This window comes from Microtus pennsylvanicus, chromosome 2 (assembly GCF_037038515.1).
Source record: "Microtus pennsylvanicus isolate mMicPen1 chromosome 2, mMicPen1.hap1, whole genome shotgun sequence".
NCBI lineage: Eukaryota > Metazoa > Chordata > Mammalia > Rodentia > Cricetidae > Microtus > Microtus pennsylvanicus.
The window spans coordinates 147,541,313-147,563,530 of NC_134580.1; the positions used below are offsets into that span (position 1 = coordinate 147,541,313).

Genomic DNA, 22,218 nt, shown 5'->3' on the forward strand with positions numbered 1-22,218 from the left:
CACCGCCCCACTCCACCCCCACCCCACCTCACAAAACCCCACCCCACCTCCTTGCCTCGGACCCCCTTCCTCTGACTTTCATTTCCTTCCAGTCCCTGAGTGTCACATAAACCATGATGGGAGGAGTTCGCACAGCGAGGGCCCTGCTGGGCTTCCTCAGCTGTGACAGGGGGCTGCCAGTTACTGGGCTAAATCAGGCTCTTGCACCCAGCGTGCAGAACAGCACATGGCTGGCTTGACGCTGCCTTGCAGGAGGCCAAGTTCAGCCTGTCTTTCTTCCTTCTATGCTGGACTCTGCAACCAAATCCTGATGTGATAGCAACTCCGAGGGCCGGGGCCAAGCCACTCAGCCACCCAGAAGAACCCTGGTTCCCCCTGCAGCTTGTAGCTCGAGGCCTGGAGGCCTGTGCCAATGTTGTTGGCTCCTAGACTGGGCACAGCTGGTCAGTGTTTGGATCTTGGAAACTAGATTTGTAGGGCATGCATTTGATCTTTGAAAAATCCCATAGGTCCTGCAATCCCAGGGGCACTCAGACACACAATGGGAGGCTCAGAGGGCCTCTGCTACTAGATGACATCCACACAGACGCCCAATGGGGAGCTAAGATTCAAACTCAGACCCTCAAAGTTCAGAAGGCAGGCATACTGACTGATGTCACAGTCCCCCCCCCCGACCATGGGCACCTTCACCATAGGCTCTGTGAAACAGAGGGAGACCACGTCCACAGCCCAGTGACTCCACACCCTGGCCTCTGCCCTTGGCAAGGGTACTCCTTAGAGTGTTTAGAATTGTCCTCTTGGAACAGATGTCCACCATCCCTAAAGTGGGTAGGATTTCTCTATATGCTGTATTGAGGGGGGTCTAGGGCAGTGGGGGGTCCAAGGGCTCAGAGCCAACTCAGTCAACTGGCAGTCTGTCCCTGCGTCTGTGCCAGGAGCCAGCCCTGCCTGCTGCCTAAGCAGAACTTTGAGGCTAGAGTCCTTTGTCCCCAAGAACTGTGTCCCCCACTCGCCTCTTGACCAGGAGGGCAGATCTGGAAGGTGCTGGGATCACGCGCAGTTGTGGAGAAGCACTGGAGGGTTATTGGAGGACGGGCCTGGAGGCATGCCTCCGCATGTGCAGGCCAGACGCAAGCCAGCAAGCTCCAGCCACATCAAAGTGGCTGCAGAGGGGCAGACTGAGGAGCCCCCCAGCACAAGGACAGAACTCAGGCAAACTGTGCCCAGAGACAGTGGTCCAGCATGAGGCTGAGAATGTGGGGACTCAGGCTGCTGTATCTCAAAGTTTAGAGACTGAACCAGGCTCTGTCCGGTAAGCCAGGCAGTGTGAGCACAACCCTACAGATTCCAGCACCCAGGCCTTCAGCTCCACTAGTCACTAAACAATTCAGTCCCTGGGCCTCAGTTTACTCATCTATAAAATGGGGTCACTAGGGGCCTGGGCAGATGACTTAGCTACTAAAGTGTCTGCCGGGCAAGCATCAAGATCTGAGTTCTGATTCCCAGAAGCCACGTGAAAATCCTAGCCCCCCAGTGCTGGAGGCAGGCATAGGTGGATTCATGGGAGATTTGTGGAACTCAGTGGCTGACCAGTCTGGCCAATTGGTGAGCTTCAGGTTTAGTGACAGTACCTGTCTCAAAAAACAAGGAGAAGGGAGACTAGAAAGAAAGTTCAGAGTTACAGAGCACTGGGTGCCCTTCTAGAGTTCACAGAGTTCAATCCCAGCATCCACATGGAGGATCACAACCATTTTAACTCCAGTTCCAGAAGACCCTGTGCCTCTTCTGGCCTCCTAAGCATCACGCGCGTACATACACACACAGAGAGACACACAGACACAGACACAGATACACACACACACACACACACACACACACACACACGGTTGTTGGCAAGATGAAACAGGACAGCAGGCGGCACATAGCAATGACCCAGGCAGCCTATCTGGATGCTGGCCACAGGCCTGGGCTAGAATGCCAGCCTCTGCTGTCTTGAGGTCCTTCTGTACTGTCCTCAGACTCCCACAGATACAGCCTGCCCCTGCATGAACCTGTGGTGGCCTTTCCCCTCCCTGACTCACTTCCTCACTCCCCTGCCTCCCAAACACACACCACAATCCCGATGCCACTCTCTGCAGCCAGCTGAGCTCCTGAGATGACTTGGCCCACCACAAACAGCACCGTTCCTCTGCTGTGGCTCATGCCAGTCCATGCCTACACCCTGGCTGGCCCTGGTTCTCCAGGAATGTCACACCTATGCCCGTCTCTTACCTGCAATTGGCAAACAAGGGACAGACATCCTACGGGGTAAGCATCAGGACGGGTATCTACAGCCTGGTTTAACCTATCCATCATCACCACACAACAAATGTCAGCCAGCCATTTGGGGTACTGGGTTGGTTGGATCTAGGGGCAGCCTGTGAATACAGGCTTCACCTTCACGGAATCCCAAGCTCTGCATAAAATTCTTCTGTTTAGGATCTCGTGTGTCCCTGTATGGCTTTGAACACACACTACAGCCAAGGATGTGTTGAATCAGGTCCTCCTGCCTCTGTCTCCCAACTGCTGGCTGGGGTGCGTGGCTCAGCACTTGGCTCAACACTGCTGGTAAGGTCTCAATGGTTTCTAAACAAAAGGCCCCGAGTTCCCGTCTTGCACTGGGTTCTGCCTTCATCTGTGCTCATTGGTTAGTCTAACTGGTTCTTGGGCTTTTGAGAAATAAAAATGGGCAAGTTATAGACAGTAATGGAAGGGCCGGAGCTTAGGGCTAACTGAGCTCGCTGGTCGTCCAAGCTTCCTCCACCACTGAGGAACTGCTCTGTTTGTTCATTTGTGACATGGTCTCAAATAGCCGAGGCTAGACTCGGGCTTACTGTGTAGCTGAGAATGAGTTTGAACTCCTGACCCCCTTGCCATCACCTCCCACGTGCTGAGATGACAGGCGTGTCTACCACCATGCTCGGTTTGTTCACTTTCAACTTCAAACCAGCTCATTCATCCACCCGCATGGCGCCTTACAAATTTGCGCTAATGTTACTGAGAACCAGGGCTCTGTCAGTTTTCTTCAGACGCTGTGTGGCTGTCCCTGCCTGTGAGACTCCACGAGAGGAGAGTGGAGGGGACGCAGGAGCACGGCGACAAAGTCCACAATGGCTCCACCATCGGCAAGAAGCTCAGCTCTTCAGATCTCTCCCCATTAGAGAAAATGGTGGCCAAAGCAGGTTCCTGGCCACCACGCCCCATAACCTCAGTGTGAGGCAGCTTGGTGGCTCTCTACCTGTCTCTCTGCCTTGGCTACGGCCATAAATTTGGCTGGACCAGCTCCCCCAAAACTCACCCAGCTGGCAAGTGTCATTGCTTGTGTGCCAGAGGCAGGTACAGTGGGCCCAGGGCTTGGACTCCAGTGGTCATGGACTTCGTGGGGTACAGACAGACTGGGGTGGGGAAAGGATCCGGATAGGTATGCAGGCTGGAGAGCTGAGTCCTCATTACTGTGCTCTTGCTCCGTCTAACTTCCCTGATGATCAGGTGATTACCTTACTTCCATGTCTGGTGGCCATAGCTGACTGATGGTAAAGAGGTGATTTCCACCAGGGAAGAGCTAAATCAAAGTGGCAGTAAACGATACCATCACTGCCGCGTGCGGGCCAGCGGCCAGCCTATGCATGAAGCCCCTATCTTCCTTCTCCATCTTCCCCACAGCCCTGTGAAGCATGTGCTATATATAATTAAACCCATTTTGCAGATGAGGGCACCAAGGCTCTGAGAGGCAAAATAACACATCTAGTGTGTGGGCGAGGATGGGGCTACCTCAGCATCTTGGAAGTGGGCCTCCCTCTCCACCAGCTGCCCTACTGCCAGCCCTGTGCCACCTTCAGGCTAGGTGCCCCTCTCTCTAGTGAAGGACCTAGCCACTAGGTCCATCTCCACAGCAGAGGATGTCCCCCTAGGCAGGTCCGTTCAGGAAAAGCAGCCCCCATCATGACTGTTGGTGTGATTAATGGCATATCCATCCAAATGGGGACTGGGGTGCCAAGAAAGGCCTGCTGGGGACACTCCCGTCTGCAAACCCCATTCTCCACTGCAGGAGTGGTAGGACCAGCCCAGCGCCCTGCCACTGACTGAGTCCCCCAGCCTCCTCCAGGTTACCCCTCTCCAGCCCCAGCACCCATCTTGATCTCTGCATGCAGCTCTTGTTTGGACTGGAGGCTTTTAAAGTGCTGTCTTATAATTACAGAGAGCGTGTGGGCGGAGCGCACCAGGCCTGCCCACTCTGCTGCCCCCAGCAATTTGGGTAATGATAGTCATGTGTGCTGTTTATCTTTGGGGTTTCCAGAAATACAGGGACTTTTCCAGACACTTGTGAGTGCCCGCAATGAGTGACCCAGTCACTGGTCCCGGGAGACTGTGGAGCTGTGACTCGGGGTGAGCATGCTAGTCTCAGGGTGGTTCTGCAGGGAGCTCCCAGCAAAGGCAGGTCCAGTCAGTCCATCATGGGGCAACCACAGTGGTTCCCCTGGAAGCTTCGTGCAACAGGGTTTCCTGGGATGCAAGACCCCTGTCTGAAAACCCACAAGTCCTAGGCAAAGAAGGACACAGTGTCACCATATGCATGCATTCTCTTTGCCTTTCTTCAAAGGGAATTATGTGAATTGTTAAAGAAAGATAAAGATATAAAGAACAACAGGATGAGAAAAGCCCCCTGGACCATAGAAGGTGGGTGTGGATTGCTGAGGCCCAGAGGGTAGGAGGCCCAGGAGACAGGGACTCCCCAGTCCCACCCCTTTGGAAATGCCGTGAGAACCAGCCTGCAGAGACAAGACCCAGTGTCTCTAGAGCCAGGTGACAACACAGTGACAGGCTGGCCTCCTGTGAGAGCAGGCCACTGCCGTCAGGTCACTGGGGACTAAGGTGAAGCCCCTGGTCCTAGGGAGCCAGAGACCAAAGCAGCAGGTACCAAAGCACAGCCAATGCAGAGAGAGGAAGCAGGCTCTTAAGTCCATGATCCTGTGCCCTCAGCTCTCCTTAAGGACCCTAAAGCTCTTCCCAGATGGACACCTCAGGTCATCAGTTAGCAATTTCTTTGGGTTTTGGTGTCTAAATCCTCTCTCAACCTAGTTCCTGATGAGTAGCTTCCAGGTCTCCTAGGCTGTGTGACTCCTCCCGTGGTGGACCTTGCTAGTTCTTCTTTCTCACAAAGGCAGCTTCCAGTCACCCGAGAAGGGAGTCTCAATGAGGGGGGGGGTCCCCAGATAAGATTGGCCTGTGGTTCTGTCTGTGGGGGATTTTCTGGATTGCTAGCTGGTGCAGGAGGGACCAAGTCTGTAGATGGAGGAATTGTAACGTCTCCATCATTGTTTTCCCGGTGTGAGCTCAATGGATGTGTGGGTGTAGTCAGGCAGCTGGGAGAAAGTGCCATGGGCTGGGAAGCTTACAAACAGTAGAGAGTTGCCACTGTTCTGGGGGAGGAGGGGTTTAGGTTCAAGGTCAAGACGATGGCAGATTTGGGGTCTTGTGGAAGCCGTTTCCTGGTTTAGACAGAGAGCCTTTGCTATTTGTGAGGCAAATGTTACCATTGACCAGGGCCTGAGCCAGGGGTTTCCAGAATTTGTTTTTTTTAGTTATATTTATTTATTTTTACTTTCTATGTGAGCATTCTGCCTGTATGTGTGTGTAGAGAGGAGCAGAGGGCTGCGTTCCCGCCCAGCTACCCAGAGAGACGGCAATGTTCTTATCAGGGTCAGGTTTAGAGCCAATCTGCAGCAAGCAGACGCCTTAGAGGCTGGAAACTGGACCCAAGGTGTATGGATGGTGGCTGAGGCCAGACCAGGAAGGAGGACTCACAGGACCTAAGGAGCCCTGGGACTTAACTTGAAGGCTGCAGGAAGCTGCTAGTGTCTTCTTGCTCAAGATATATGCATTTATACTATTTGATATGTGTATTTTTATTTTGTGCATATGTTTTCATCTATATGTTTAGCTTGCTTTCTCATTATGCAGACAGGTACTCACTGGACATGGTCTTAATGTTACAGGCAATAAATGCGCCCAATTTCCCACCTGCCCAAGATAACTGATATTGGTATATTGTCTTTCAGCATCTTTTCCATTTGTTTTGGTTCAGTGCTAACTTGTTTTGGGAGTGGGATTTGAGATAGGGCCTCACGTGGCCCAGACTGCCCTGGAACTCACTAAGTAGCCAAGAATGACCTTGAACTCCTGACTCTCCTACTTTTAACTTCTGAGGTCTGGGGTTACAGCCGAGCACCCAATTTTAGCATCTTTTCTGTACAGAAGCTGGATGTAAGGTGCTGGGCCACGGGTGTCTAAGCAGGAAGCTTGTTGGACCAAGTTGGCTTCAAGGGAATGGCATGGCCAGGGCTGTCCAGGAAGAGGTTGGGTGGGAGGCCGTGGAGAGAATCCTGGGCAGTGAAGCCAGAGAAGAGGGCCTACTGGGACATCCCAAGGTGTAGCTCACTGGATAGGTTTGGGGCTGGGTGAAGAGTGCTTGAGACTGACCTTAAGAGATAAGAGTTGGGGTGTCTCAGGAGGGGGCAACTTTGTCTTATGGACTTCAGTGGGACCTTCCAAGAAGATGCCTATGTGGTCCTAGCACAGCTCCACAGCCCAGAGTGAGCAGAGAGCCCTTGAAAGTCATCTTAAGTCCAGGGTTCTGGGCTCTGAGCACACCTGTGAAGTGCCCCAACGCAGGTGAGCCCTGTGTGGGCCAAGGTCAACTAACTGGGTCAAGATGCCAGAGTCTGGGACAGAGGGCTTCTGTGGGTCCAGGGCAGTTGGAGGGACACAGATCTCCGGAGGAACCGAAAGCAATTCAGAGAGGCTAAATTGCAATTGCCTCAGATTCTCAGTAGACGCACACAGTGTACCCCAGGAAAGGGATTCTGAAACCACAAGCTCAAAGACGCAGAGGCTCAAAGAGAACCAGGAAGGCTCATCTGGGTATGAGCAGTGGAGAGAAGAAACATGTGGTCAGTGTCTGTGTAGGCAGGAAATAAGAAACACAAACTTTCGGAGGGCCACCGCCCCAGTGGCAGAGCGACATGTTCCCGCTTGTTCAGATCAGCCAAGGGATGAGTCAAGCACAGAGGCAAGCTCATGACATCAGCCTCCCACCCACCTTACAGGTGTGAACACAGCTCAGAGGGAGCCTTGTCAGCCCAGTGTCCAGAAACAAGAGCCCCCACCCTCACCTGGCTGCCTCACACTTGCTGCTTGACCAACGGCACTTCCTGTTCCTCGCTCAACCTGTTCTCCACCTATGGTGGAGGCGATGGACAAACATGCTCAGGAGAGCGGGCTGGTCTCACCTGTGTGTTCCTCCTGGACTCTGAGATGCTTGGTGGGATGCCTGGGTTCCCTGCCTCTCTACAGTCACTGGGACAGTACTCAGCGTGGCCGGGCTACCTGTAGGCCAGGCTAAAGTATGGCCATATTGCGTCAACCCAGTATGGATGTACTTGTTTCTCTGCCCCAATCCCACTGAATGGTATTGCATGTGTGGGGAGCAATGAGCAAAAGGAAGGTGATGGAGATGCAGCTGGTGGTGATACTGGGGGTGATGGTGATGATGGCAGTGATGGTGATGCTGCTGCTGCTGTTGGTGATGGTGGTGATGGTACTGATGGTGGTGGTGGTGATGATGATGGTGGTGTGAGGTCGGTGCTGGCAGTGGTAGGCATATTGATGACGGCGGTAAACATGATGGTGCTGATGGTGTTGTCAACTCCACGCTTGTTCTGTGCTCATTCTGAACCAGGCGCTTCTCCGAGCACCGTATATATTAACCTATTTAGTTCTTCCATCCTTTCCATGAGGTTCAAAATCACTTCCGTGCATGAGAACCAAAGCAGATTACGGAGCTTGCCTGAGGTCCCATAGATGATAAGATCAGCAAGGATGGAAAGCTAGGTGGCTTGTGTGTGCTCAGGCAGATGGCCATCAAATATGGAGCTGATTGCAGTAGCAGAGAGGCTGAGGCGTGAGACTGGTAAGTTTGCAGCTAGCCTGGGCTACACTGTGGGGCTCTGTGATGCAGCAAATCGAAGGAGTAAGTTACAGAGGTGGAGGATGAAGCTTGTTGAATTATAGAGAGCACAGCGGTAGGAGAAATACCCAGAGGCAAGCCTAGCAAATGTGCACAATGTCCTGGAAGAAGAGCAGCGTTCCGGGCAGCCCTCCCTCCTCTTCCTGGGTGCCCTTCTTTATTTCGGAACCACGGCTGGGGAAAACCAAATGAGGGCAAGAGGAAAGGCTGCAGGTGAGCCAGGAGACGCAGTAGGCGTGGTGCTGAGAGTAAGCATCCCTGACCAGCACAGCTGGACAAAGGCTGCACTGTGCATCAATCCCCGATGTCACTTGACCTCACAGCCCCAGCTGTGCGAGCAGAGCTGCAAAATGGCTCGAGGTGTCTGCCGCATGCCAGGTGGGCCCTCTCCATGTGGCCAACACCACACTGCGCAGGCAGGTGCCAAGCCTGAGGGGCTATTTATATCCCTTGGAATGTCATCAAGACAGCGGGTGCTAAGACCTGCTCATTCATCGGGGGCTCACAGCCACGTCTCCATCTGGGCCCCAGGATCCCACGAGGACCTGCTCAGTGCTATCAGCAGGCCACTCCAGAGATAAGCAGCCTTAGCTTGGCCCCACTAATGGTATTATTTTAGGGACCACTCAAAGGACAGGCTGGACCGGAGGCCCAGGTCACCTGTCATTCTTTCCATCAGCAACACTCTGAACGGGTCAAACAAAGACCAGCGCTTGTGTGAGCAGGGTGGGGGTGGAGGCGATGGAGAGAATTCCCAAGCTGAAAGCAGCCCCTCCCAAAAGGCAGCTGGGAAGAGAATGTGTTCAGAATGCCTCCGCCTCTCAGAACACTCCGCGGTGAACAACTCCCAAGCCACAGCCAGGGCAACCTCACAGGGTGGAGGCACAAAGTTCCTACCGTGCAGCTCTGGATTGAGGGGACCTCTGATGGCCTCTGATTTCTGTTAGGAGGGGCCAGAGCTCAAATGGGTAATTCTCTGCTCCCGCCAGCGACTGAAACTGTTTTTTATGCAGGACAACTGTTTCTTAAACTGAACATCCGCCATCAAATGTGCAGACCTCTGAGCTCATGGTGTCCAGGCCCCTCGCCCCCAACCTCCACCATCATCCCACAGCCTCCATCACGCTCACATAAACTGTCCTTGGGGATTATTTAGTCTGTTATCCGTGGCTTGCTTATGGCATTAAACAATGACGTGAGTTTGGGCAAACAGGCGGCTACGGTCAGATGCGTCATTCCGAGCAGGTCCCAGTCACTTCCTTTCCTACAAGAAGCAGAGGAAACAGCTACCGTGTGGGATAAAGATCATGGCTCCCCCCGAGCTCATCCTGTGCACACCTGAGAGATGTCACTGATGACCCCCAAACACAGCCCAGTACCATCAGAATTGCGGAAAAAATCGCAGAGCTGTCCAGCTTTGGCATGGGAGGGGAAGACCCAGATACTAGCGTTAAGACTCCCTCCAAAGTCGCGTGACTACTTGGAGCAGCGCCCACATCTCCTGACGCCCAGCCTGTTATTAATGACATCTAATTATCAAAAATCGCCCAGTCAGCTGTGCTAGTGCTGAGAGATTCCAAGCGGTGACACCATGGATAACATCGCTGGCCGTCAGTGACCTCCTGGGCCAGCAGTCCTCTCCTTCAGCCCGTAGACCTGAAAGCTCTGCCCTCTTGAGCCAAGGTTGGTTCACTCGCCATTAAGAATCACCATAAGCTCAGGTATGGTGGACAGGGCTTGCTGTGAATGACAGATTTTCTGGTCATTCCTAACGAGAAATTCAAGGGTATCAAAAACCGTGCTGGAATAAGCACCTGATCTTTCTTCTTCTTGATATTAGTATTTATAGGTTACTAATTATTTTATTTGTTGGGTGTTTTGCATGTCTGGGTATCACATGCATGCAGTACCCAAGAAGGCCAGAAGAGGACCTCAGGTCCCACGGAACTTGAGCAACAAGCAGTTGGGAGTGGCTATGTAGGTGCTGGGATTGGATCCTGTCCTCTGCTAGAGCAGCCGGTGCTCTTGACTGCGTCCATCTCTCCACCCTCTGTCCACCTTTTTAGGAGACTCTGGCAGTTTGTGTGCGGGTAGAGGGGTGACAATTTAAATGGCTGCTCCCAGCTCATCACAAGGCCACCCCTAGGATCTGCCCCACCTTGCTTTTTCTCTTGACCCCTTCCCACTGCCCTTCACCCACCTCTGAAGGCCCCAGCTTGAGTAGATCTTTCCTCCTTCTGGGACCCCAGGGTATTATGAGATCCTGCTGGTGTCTGACCTTTTCTTTGTGCTGTCACTGCAAAGGGGCCTCAGCGCCTGCTCTCCACAGCTTGTCTTGTTCAGGACACCACCTAAGGCTCACAGACTCTAAGAATGTCCTTCGTGAGCGACATGTGATAGGTGCCGTACTCTGTCCCTTGGGCACAGGATCTGTGCGGCCTCAGGCAAAATAAAACTATGAGGCACTTGTCCATAAACATTAATCAATTCAAGCCGGCGAGACAAAAATGCATAATTACACTCAAGGAGGGTGGAGCCTGTGCCCTAGCTGGATGGTGGGTGGGACCAGACTTAGGTGGGCCAGTAGAGCTGGGTGGGTGATTTCAGGCATGAGTCAGCCCCCATGTTTCCTCCGAGCTGATCAGAATCAGGGCCTTGTCCTGCTAACGGGGAGGACTGCAGGAGTCAGGGAGCACCAGAGCCGATGCAGCAGGGGCAGCACAGCCCTCCTGGCCAGGTGCACACTGCCTCCATCCAAGCAGCTGTCGAAACAGCCTTGGAGAGCAGAGTGTTTTCCTCTTCTATTTTTATTTCCTCAAATCTGGAACCAAAAGAGGCCAGCGCCAGAGTGCTGAAGGATCTGAGCCAGGAGAATGGGGTTCACAGGCCAATAGGAAATGTCTAAGGAGGTCATCACGCATGTCTTTGGCAGGGGCAGACACTCAACACCCCAAGTGTGGGTGGGGACCAGTCGACCTGACAAAGCTGAGTCCTAGAAGAGACTGAGGCTGGCCAAGGCTGTCAGCATGTACTCCCTGGAGGTGCTTTCCATTGGCATCATGAAAGTGCCCCACTGGGGGCATCGTTTTATTGATGCTGTGTGTGAACAGTTGTGTAGGGCCCTATCCAGGGACGAATACCAGCCCCATGACAGCTAAGACCTGTGCTGCTTCCACTGCTGAAGCCTGGAGCCAGTGCAGCCCCCAGGCTTCTCCTGAGCTTGTTCAAGTGCCAAGTCCTCCAAACAGAGCAGTCAGGGGCACACCAAGGAGGTGGATGATGAGGGACCTTCTGAAGAATTTGGGGGTGACAAATAGCTATTCTAGACACCTAACTGGAATCTTGGTGGGGACCCTGGATTCAGCATAGCCCTGGAATTGTGCACTGTGTGTTGTTGCTGATTGACATTTTAATGTTTGTGCAGCCTCTGTGTTGGTTCCTGATGTGTGCAATGACATAGCATTCCAAGAGGCTGGCAAGAATTCTGCCATCTGCGAGACAGGTCCTTCCTTGAATATGGCAGGCATTGTTCCTAAAGAGAGGGCCTCTGGACAGTAGGGCCAAGCCTGCTAAACAGCATGTATGAAAGTGTGCTGTGTTGGCCCCAGGACATGTGGACGCTCACCTGCAAAAACTGCAGCGCCCACGAGAGACTCCTCCAGAGAGGGGATCCCCTGGCACATTTCTTTGTTTTTATAGTGGCCGCCAGGCCCGGAGGAGCCACTGCTCGCTCAGAACAGCAGTCATCACCATCCAGGTCAAGGTCACGCCCAGAGGTGCAGAGCCTCAAACAGTCGGGAAGCAGGAGGGAGCCTCCATGCTGAGCATGTAGTTCAGAAACTCAGCCTGGATTCTGGATTCAAAGGGGCCCAAGGGTAAAAGCTGGGAGTCAGTAATCCCTACGCCCTAAACAGCCCCAGGAAATTCCAACTCTGGGGAGCCTGGGTTTCAGAAAAGGTTAGCTGGGGGCCTTTAAGGAGGTCACCTGCTGGTGCCCAATATTAAACAGCATTTGGCAGAGAGGTGGAAGCCAAGAAAAGGGGGAGGGGGATAGGAGATAGGTACATCTGGTCTACCACACATGGCCACAGGGCCTGCTGAGGGCTGTGGGAACAGGCTAGCTTAAGACAAACATAAAAGCCACTTGCCTGTCCTGAAGTTCATGCATCTCCCAGCATAGCTTTTATTTTTATTCCTTCTGGGACTTGGGCACAAATTGATGTTCATCTGCCATTTTTAAAATGCCAACTGACTTCGCCCCTTTGTGGAAGAGGCCACGGAGTGTGGTGGTGGCTGGGGCCCTGGCATCTCTGTTCTGCTAGGAGCAACACTCGCGGAAGAGCCAGGTGTCCCAGTCCGCTGACTACTCAAGAGAAACCTGAACTCCTGATTTGCAAAAAAAACATATTGGCAACGAATTTGTGTTTTTAAAAATGTGTAAACACTCCTGGGGGTGGGATAGAGAGGACAAGGCACATCTGGAAGGCCACATCTGGACCTCCGGTTTGTGGCTCTGGTCTTCAGCCTGGAAAACAGAACAAAAGCTAGATTGTCAGGACAGTGACAGCAGGGGTTTAGGAACTGCAGGGGCTGGAATGTGTTAGGAGTGGTTGCTGGGTCTGAGTCAACAGGGAAGACGGAGGAGCAGCCTGTCCAAGTACCGGCTGGGATTCTAGAAACATCCATCAGGTGACCTTAGTGCACACTTCAAAGCCAGATGGAGCCAGATGAGCATCGCTGCTAGCTTGACGGGGGCCCACACCCTATCCAGGCCTGCGGTGGGCCCCCCACCTCCACAGCTGGCCTGCAAGGGCAGCCCCCAACTGTACGGGTGACGGGCACTGAATGACGCCAGCTGTGAAGCCAGTGCTGCTTTCAAGTTTGGGGTATACGCCCCCCTTTTCTCTCTTGTGTCTCTATTTTATTGGGATGACTAAATCCTTGACTATGTTAGCAGTAAACACAGCTAATTTACCCCCTACCTCTTTGAAGCAGCTGCTGACGGCTGGACTGTAATTCAATCAAGGATCTTTGCCATCCCAGCCTACCAGATTCGCATTTGTTGTCTGGTTCTGTCCCTCCGGCCTGGAGCCCCACACAGCTGCACCAAATATTGATGAGCACCGCTTCCCTCTGGGCCTCGATGATAAACATCCCGCTAACGGTAAAGATCAAGGTTGCGGGTTCTCAGCAGACGAAACTCCAGTGTCCGGGAGCACAGGGGTGAGGGGAAAGACACAAATACACACACGGGCCTGACAACCAGAACCAAATGTCTCCTTTTATTGCAAAGTCAAACCCCTTTCCTCTAATCATACAGCGTTTTCACTAAGGACCACTTTATTCGACAGCTATGGGTACATTGGTCCGACTGTTAATAAATAGTCTTAAATAAGAAAACAAACAGATTGAAGGAAAGCGACCCCATTGTTCTCCACGAGGAGCCTTTGAAAAGAACTTCAGATGGAAATAAATAATTTCTTTGTCTTGTCACAATTATTTACACATTTAAATGTACAAAAAACACTGCGGACGGATTAGGGCCATGAGTGGTAAAATGCGTACCGAGAGGGATTCACACAAAAAAGCCCCAGATCTGCCAAGACACAAAACAAATTACAAGATGATTCTCTCCATTGATCAGGCAGAGTGGAGGCTGCAGCCCAAGCTACTGAAGAAGAAAAACTTAAAAAAAAAAAAATAACAGAAGAGAACCCAGTGTTTCCAGGATCACAGATATGGAGAACGGATTCCCCATGTGACCAGACTCTACAGGGCAATGGGTCCCACCTGGCTAACCCCATTCTTCGTGTGGATGTGGGAATCATTGGCAGATTGTCCAGCCCTCGCCACAGCTTTGTACATGAAGCTAGGGGCTGGTGCATGATAGTTAGGGCACCGCAGACCCAGGCAGAGTGGGCTTGCTTGAGCCATGACAGAATGGCCCCTCTAAGGCAGGAATTCAGGTCAGGAAGTTGCCCTCTAAGTCCTTCCAAGTACAGGACATTCCTGAACCCAGTCTCCCTCAGATTGAGGAAGCAGTTTGGTGCATGGCCTTCTGATGGGGTTGAGAGTGAGGAGAGGCAGCTGTAAAGGGCAGGGCCTGGCTCTGGAGTGCAGCCAGAGAGGTGCCAGATGGCCTTATTTAGAGAACACTGCCCCGAATACCCTGCACCATGGGCTTTGGGCTAACCCCTGTGCTTCCTCACCAGGAACGGAGCACAGGTCCTGTCCTGCCTTTCTGCTTATTCACTTTGAATTTTCTCATTATTTCCCAGTACAGGGCGGGAACTGGGGCCAAGGGGCTGGCAGAGCCAAAGTCTTGGTGTGTTTCACACATGCGTGCATGTGTGTGCCTCCCTCCTTCTCCACCCCAATGTGTGTCTCCTTTGAGGCCAGCACTCCCTGGCTTCTTCTGAGCAGACATCCCTCCTTCCCCTCTCTATACAGTGGATTTGGGCAGTTCTGGTAAACACTGGGCCCTGAAGCCTCAGAAGGAAACCAAATGGAAAGGAGGGGGGCCCTCCAGCCTCCACAGGCCCTAGCTTCTGTTTATGAAGTCAGAATAAACCAAGAAACAGGGATAAATTGTTTAGGAAAATATATCTGTGACATCCTAACCATTTTCATTCATGGGTTTTATTGTGACATTTTATTACAGGGACTTCTGCTGGTCTTCCTTCAGCACAGACGTAAGCGCCCACCCTGGCTATGCCCTTCCTCCTCCTGCAGCTGATGGCCTGGCTGGAGCACACTAGTGATTACCCCTCAAGGGCTCAGCACCACGGAGGCCACGTGGCCAATGGACTCTTCCTTGGGAGATCTTTTTCCTGCTAAACGTTGCCTGTGGCAGCTTGTAGGATCTTGTCCATAATGTGCCAGAATTACAGCCCGCTGGCCAGCCAGGGCACTCAGGGTTCTAACGCCTTACGTATTTCCAGTCGGGGAGGTGAGGGGAAGGCTCCGGAGAGATGGCTGATCTGTTTGCTCCTCGCCAAGGTGGGCAGTGAGAGACTAGGTGGTGAGACACCTCAGATCTGGAACAATGTGGCCCCAAAGGGTCGGGCTCTCTGAAGAGGTCAGTGGCAGCCACAGGCCCGGACCACCATGTTTCTGTACTTCTTCAGGATGACATTGGAGCTGTCGTCGAAATAGAGAACGGATATGGCGTTGAGCTGCGTGGGCGCACAGCAAGGCTTAGGCACCGTGTCCGGGTTGATGAAATGAACCTGCAAGCCACCAACACAAATCATGCTGAGAGGCGGTGAGGCCTTCTGCAGGCTTCTAGAGTTCTCTAAGACAGTTCTGCTGTCTGGTTAAGATAACCATAAATGACAGGTGAGCCTGTCTCGTGACTCAACTCAGCTCAGGACTTGCCTCCGCTATAGCGGGCGAGGGAACCTGGCTTCCTGCACACATCTGATGTGGGAGAGGCAGCTGGGGCTCCAAACTGAGGACCGTGGAACATCCTCCCTGACCGTTGTCCATGTAAAAAGCACTCTACCTTAAGGGATGGGTTGTAGCTTACTGGCAGAGGGCTTGCCTAGCTCACACAAGGTCCTGGATTCAAGCCCCAGCATCACAACAATAACAAAGAGAAGGCTGTTTCTCACAAGTACCTATGCACTCCACAGAGTAGGGGTTCAGACAAGGGAAAGCTCAGATGCTGTGCAGGTACCAAGTGAGTACCATTGGCAAGCAAAGTCAACCTGCAGCAGGCAGCAGGGAATAGTGGGGAGTGGAGCAAACTGAAAGGAGAGGGCTGGCACTCATCCAAGCTGACCCCAGCCCAGCCAACTAGTCCATGTCATCAGGTGAACCCAGTGCTTAAGATTCAGTTAAAGCCAGAGATTCAGTTCTTCTCATGTGTCACTGGTTTCTTTGAAATAGGGACTCTTATATGCCAGAGCTGGCCTCAAACTTGCTATGTCGCTAGCTTCCACCTCTTGAGTGCTGGGTTGAAATGACAGACCTAAACCATTACACCCAGTTTATTCACTCCTATAGACTGAACCCCAGGGGTTTGCTCGTGCTAGGAAAACAGCCTGCCATCTGAGCCACAACCCCAGCTCCCGATTGGCTGTTAATGAGGAACTTCTGAGTATTGAGCAAACCAGGAATGGCAAACAAATACATCTCAGCAGCTCGCTTGGCTGAGACGGCTCCTTCCATCTCTCCTGATGGGCAGCACCAAATCCTTACACACCTCTACCCTCCGCATCTTGCTCCTCTTGAATAACTTTAAAGAAGTCCTAGGTGTATTGGTTCATTTCCACTGCGAGTATCTCACCAGAATGCCCCAGAGAAGGATTTACCCCTGGTCCATGTGACCACAGAGGCCCCCTCCCTCCAGCAGTGGACACTTCCATGGACCCTGAAGTGAAATGCTAACAGAAGCAGCTGTGCCCCTGCCCCGGGGCCAGGAAGGAAGGCAGTGATGAAGGATGCTAGAGAAAGGCCCCGAACACAGGACCCAGCACCTTCTGGCTGCTCAGAGGAGGTCCAATAAGCCACATTGGCAGAGCACCAGGTCCAGACAGCTCATTCTGTCCCTAGCTCCAGACTCCATGCCAAATGCAGCTCTGAAGTTTACAGTTAAGGGGAAGGGAAAACGTTGGAAAATCAGTCTTTAAAGATATGCCTTGCTAGCAGGGTGGTGGTGGTGCATGCCTTTAATCCCAGCACTTGGGAGGCAGAGGCAGGTAGATCTTTGAGTTTAAGGTCAGCCTGGTCTACAGAACGAGTTCTAGGACAGCCAGAGCTATATACATAGGGAGACATTGTCTCGAAAAACCAGGCTTGGGATGCAAGCCTGTAATTCCAGCAACTAAAAATAGAGTTTGAGGTAGGAGAGCCACAAGGTCACAGAGATATCAAGATCAGGCCATAGCTTAGTGAAACCTGATGGCTAAGGAAACAGTTTGACAGTAGAGAGCTTGCCAAGCATGCACGAGGCTCTGGGGTGCAGCCTCTTAACCATAAAAGCAAGTACAGGAGGAAAAGAGAGAGAAAAAAGAGAGAGGAGGGAGTGAGTGATGGGGAGCCTTTCCTCTGCCACAGGGTAAAGCTTGAACTAAATGAAAGGCATCGACGAGCGACGAGCTCCGTTCAGGACTTATGGTGTGGAATAAACATAAATTTGAATAGCAAACAGAACTGCGTGGAAGAGGGTCCCATGGTGAGCTCTTTGGCACCAGAATTCAAACCAGCATGGATGCTCAGTTGTTGAGGGAAGTCCAGGCAGCACCCACTGCAGGGAGGAAGGTCACCTTGGCCCCCAGCATCTGAGGCCCGTATGGTCTCATCACAGTGACCCACAGAGGGTTGACTTGAATCGGCGGCTGGCTCCTGCCATCCTCTCTTTCGGGCACATTCTCCCTCTGAAATTCTCTCATTTGCTCAGTTGGCCATTTCCTCCCCTGGACAGTAAAGCCCAAGGTCAAGAACACTGGGCTGTTCTGGCACTTTGCAGACAATCAACAGAGTAAAGCCTCTCAAATCACTTAGCTTCAAGTTCAAGGTCAAAACTGGGAAAGAAAGCCCTAGCTCTGAAAGGGACTGGTGACTGGGGGAGCTCCAGGAGCTAGCAGTCAAACTTTATCATAACACAGGAAAGCATGCTGACACTCAAGAGGACAGTCCCCACCAGGAGGGGACCCAATTCTCAGCAAGGCACAGTGACAGGGTCCAAGATATATAAATATATATGTGTATGTGTGTGCATATATATTCATCTTTATACCACTATGCTTAAAACATATTTTTTCAGCTTTTTCTATAGCAGGTACCCACAAGAGTCATGACACACTTGGACACACAGTTGCTCAGGTTCTGGTTAAAGGCAGTAGAAGCCACTCCCATCTCCTACAGGCCACACCCCCAGGGGCACCCACCAGTGTCTGGACGATGGCGTGGTTGGTGGCGTTCATGTAGGAGTTTAGAGGGAAGGCACACTCCCCCTCACAGTAGTAGGCAGCATAGCCTTCAGGGGCGATGATCCAGTCCTGCAAAGAGACGAGAGTGAGGCCAGGTCCTAACGGGACCCTGTGGAGAGCCCAGGGCAGGGTCCCACCCCTGTGTGTCCCACCCTGTGTGGAGTCCTCCCTCAGGCCCAGGTTATGCTCTTCTGAGTTGTGGGGTGCCTTCAGGGCCAGAAAAGTGAGCATGATACTTTGTGAGCCCAGCAGAAGGAAAAGACAAGTCAAGCTTAGAGGGGCCGCCCTTGTGTTGCGTCTCCTGGACCAGAGGTGCAACAGCAGCAGGGAGGGAGCCATGGGTCAGAGACCACACCTAAAGCCACCCCCGCCCCTGCTGGGGGTGGCAAGCTTGCTCCCAGGCATGTCCATCTCACAGCCTAGACCTTGCACCCACTGGGTAAGCACAGCTACTAATGAAACCCAACACAATACGTAAACAACGAAAACGTCGTAATTTCGTCGTTTGTTTGCTTGCACCTTCTTTGTATGTATGGCTTCAGCATGAACTTTGTGGATGACAACATTTTGTCCCATTGTCAAGACAGGACATGCCTGTGAGTCTAAACCAGACCTCCATGCCCGGTGCACCTTCTTGAGCAAGAGGCTAGTGACCCTCTGTGACTTGGGTAATCCAGAGAGCATATTCTCTGAGCTCTGGAAGTGTTGTGTCATGCTAACCCACAAAGTGGTACTGTCTAGGGATTGCAAGCCGAGAGCTCCTGCTGCAGGAGTGTCCGGCACAGCACACAGGATAAACAGTATGCTCAGAGTCCTTGCTCTACCACAGCAGCCTGCTCACTTGGCTTAGAAACAAATACCCGATCTGAGTCACAGAACAGGGTGGAGGAAGGGCAGAGGAAGCTGGCCCTCCAGGGCTGGGTTCAAACACACGGTCATGTGTGTGAGAAGCAGCAAGCCAAGGGCTGGGGCTAGGGTGTGCACACTTCAGAAGGGTGGGGCTTCAAGTTCTGATCCCAAGAGTCAGTCACACCTTGGGTGTCATGGGACATCATGGATGTCCTCACATGTTCAACTCAAGTCCCCCTCTCAGGTCAGGGCTCCTGTCACCTGACATCTCACCAGCAAGGACAAGAACTGTGAACTGAGCTGGGAGAGTGCTTGCCTAGCATGCAGGGCACTCCAGGTTCCACTCCAACACGACACAAACTAGGCATGGTGGCACACTCCTGTACTCCCGGTGCCTGGGAGGTAGATGCAGGTCATCCCAGTGAGTTCAGTGCCAGCCTGGGACATAGGAGACTCTAGTCCCGAGGAGGAAAAGACATAGACTGTGACACACTGCACCCATGGAGACATCCCTGTGGCTGGCAGGGACAGAGAAAGGCCCAATGTGTGGTAGCTCAGCCATCCTTACCTGCCAGCCGAGGTCTCGGAAGCTGACATACAGTTCGTGTTTCTTGCAGGCTTGCCTCTGGTCACTGCTACTGTTTTCTGCATGGACAAAGAGAAAAACCCAGGGAAGAGAGAGAAGCACATACGTGTTCAAGTCCCTTTGAGTCTGAAGTGGGGGAGCAGCCACTGGACTCAGGGGCTGAAGGACAGTGATGACTCAGAAGCCAATTTGAGACCTTCATGGTCACCTCTGTCCTTTAGTAGAGCCCCCCCCCATCCTGCCCAGACTATCCTGCTTCCAGACCACTCTGCCTGAGTAGGCCCACCAAGTCAGCCCTGAGACACTCATGCACCTGAGAGTACAGGAGGTCCAGAACCGAGGCTGGGGACACCACCGGGAAGAAACCAGAGGAAAGTCCACACCCCCGCAGCAGCTGTTGAGTTTAAGGAACAAGAACAGTGTGCTTGGTTTTCTAGGACACAAGTTTGTAGATTTGGGCCGGAGGCTGCACTTTGTAAACACTGTGGGAATCTGTCTGTCCCTCACGCATGGCTGCGGAAGCTTCCTCTACTCTGCAGCTGCACGGGTGGTTGGTACTTGATTGATGACTTCCCCAGCCTGACTTGTCCTTTCTATCACCTTCTCCACCATTCCACATCTTTGTCCATAAAGCCTGGGCCCCTGTCTACACGACAGAGCCCTGCAGGCCAGTTTCCTGAGCGCTCAGGCAATTTCTCATTCCTACATACCCAAAACCACCCAAAGGTGTTGACTGCTCCCTCTGAGCCTACTGACAGGCCACAGGGTGTCTGATGACAAGTGACACACATCCCTTAGGAGATTGTGCTTCTCAGGATGCATGGGAATTTCACCTGCACAGCTCTGTCCAGGAAGAAATAGCACAGGCCAGCCTGTCTTAGCACAAAGGGCACTATTAGAGCACAGTCCACAGACCTGGACAACTGGTCTACCTCCTGGAACCACTATGGACCACTCCTAAGATACCGTTCATCACCGTGGCAAAGCCAGGGACTGCAGCTAGCACTATCCACCCCACCAGCCCCATTTCTCTCCTCCATGGGGTGGGGGCAGGTAGGAAAGAGAAAGGGAAGTGGACTGTATCCTCAGCCCAGGGTGAAGGAGTCTAAGCAAGGTATAGCTCTGAGTAGGATCCCTGGGGCCAGATTGCCCACAGCTCCCAGTTCTAAGTCTGGGCAGATCCTAAAGTGAGATATGAGAAAAGGTGCTGTGGCAATTAGCCATGTCTGTCACTCTATCACGTGCAAAGAAGGGGCGGATCCCAGCGAAGAGCTGCGGTTTAACATTGGAAGCTCGCTGTGGGCGTGCTGTGGGGGGATGGGCCCTTGCGTGTCCTAGCTGGGGTTGTGGCCGCCCCAGGAGAAGGTAGTTGGAATTCCCCAGCATTCTCAGGTCCTTCTTAGCAGAAAAGCAAGGGAAGGGAGACATCTAGTTCCCCTGCCCCCAATCTTGTTCCACCCACCCCACCCAATATAGCAGAGAGCTGGTGAACAAAAGGTGCCAGCCACCAGCCGCTGCACAGCTACCTCTGAAAAGTCTTGCTCAGGTAGTAAGCAAATTAGGATAGGTGCTCGTACTTGCTGCTACCCCAAGGGTCAGCTACCAGGGTGTTGGACGGAAGGGAACAAGAGACCCAGGTTATCCACCTGCATCTCAGTAGCGGCTGGAACCCTGGGGCAGGGGTGGTCCAAAGGAAAGAGACTTTCATGCAGAGGCATGCTGGGACATGTGTCTCCAACTGGACACATAAAGGATACTGTGCATGCAAGAGAGAATTCAACTTGTGTGGCCCATCATGTGAGGTGTGAGCACTTCAAAGGCACTGGGCACACGCCTACACACACGCACAGGCTGCCTCACTAAGCCAGGGTGGAGCCCCAGTCCTGGTGTTTTATTTTTTTTTTTAATGTTAAACTTCCAGGCAGGGTTTGGAAGAACTTAAAACGAGAGTAGGGAGTTGAAATCCATGGGAGTAGGCAGAACCCGAGCCAGAGGGACTAGCTGTCATTCGAGGGAGGATCCTGTCCTGGAGGTATGAAGGTGGGCATTCTGGGGGACTACGGAGGGTCAAGCCCTCTGCATTCCTCACTCCGGAGGCAAACGTAGATCTACAAGACAAGGTCACCTTTGCTGGCAAGGGATATGCCAGAGCTTCTTGCCAGCTGAGTTTGCACAGGATTCTGGGAAGACAGATACTTCACCCGGTGCTATAGCCACCATTCCCAGAGCTCCCTGCATGACCTCACACCTACACAACACACGGCCTGGAAACGGAAAACTCCCACTCCTGCTTGGGATGGATTTCAAACTCGAAGATCAGACTCCCAGGAGAACGTCCCACCCACCTGTGGCTCTAGCAACCTCCTTCTCATAGTCACCAGTCTCAAAGATGTCAGAAAAGCTAAACCATGGGACTTTGTACCCTCAGGGCACACAGGCCTCAGCAACAGGGTCAGCCTGGCCTTGCTCGTGGGCCTCAGCTCAGTTCCCATGGGGATGCTTTTTGCAACCCTGGAATGAGCTGAGTTACCCAGTCACCACCCCCAATCCTGGTTCTGTCACTGCATACAGATGAGGGCCATAATCACTTCTACCTGCCCCCGATAGCTTCTAGACCTAGGCTTCCACCACAGGATTCCAATCTCAGCATAAACAAGGCCCCCAAATATGAAGGAACTCAGTATTTTTTTTTAATTTGGGGGCTAACAGACCCCTTTGAGGTGCCTATAAAAGGCCCTAGTTGGCAGAAGAGAAGCTTAGGAAGCCTCTCTCCACACTCAGGT

General features: G+C 52.6%; 1 protein-coding gene across 1 annotated transcript in view; it reads right to left on the reverse strand.

Moving 5' to 3' along the window:
- Window positions 1–13,321: 13,321 nt before the first annotated feature.
- Bmp7 (bone morphogenetic protein 7) overlaps window positions 13,322–22,218 on the reverse strand; it is a 71,596-nt gene continuing 62,699 nt past the window's right edge. The window contains exons 5-7 of the mRNA XM_075963214.1: window positions 19,418–19,494; window positions 17,959–18,069; window positions 13,322–15,294 (exon numbers count right to left, since the gene is read on the reverse strand). Coding sequence (XP_075819329.1) covers window positions 15,145–15,294; window positions 17,959–18,069; window positions 19,418–19,494 — 338 coding nt within the window. The 3' untranslated portion in view covers window positions 13,322–15,144. The remainder of the gene's footprint in view (window positions 15,295–17,958; window positions 18,070–19,417; window positions 19,495–22,218) is intronic.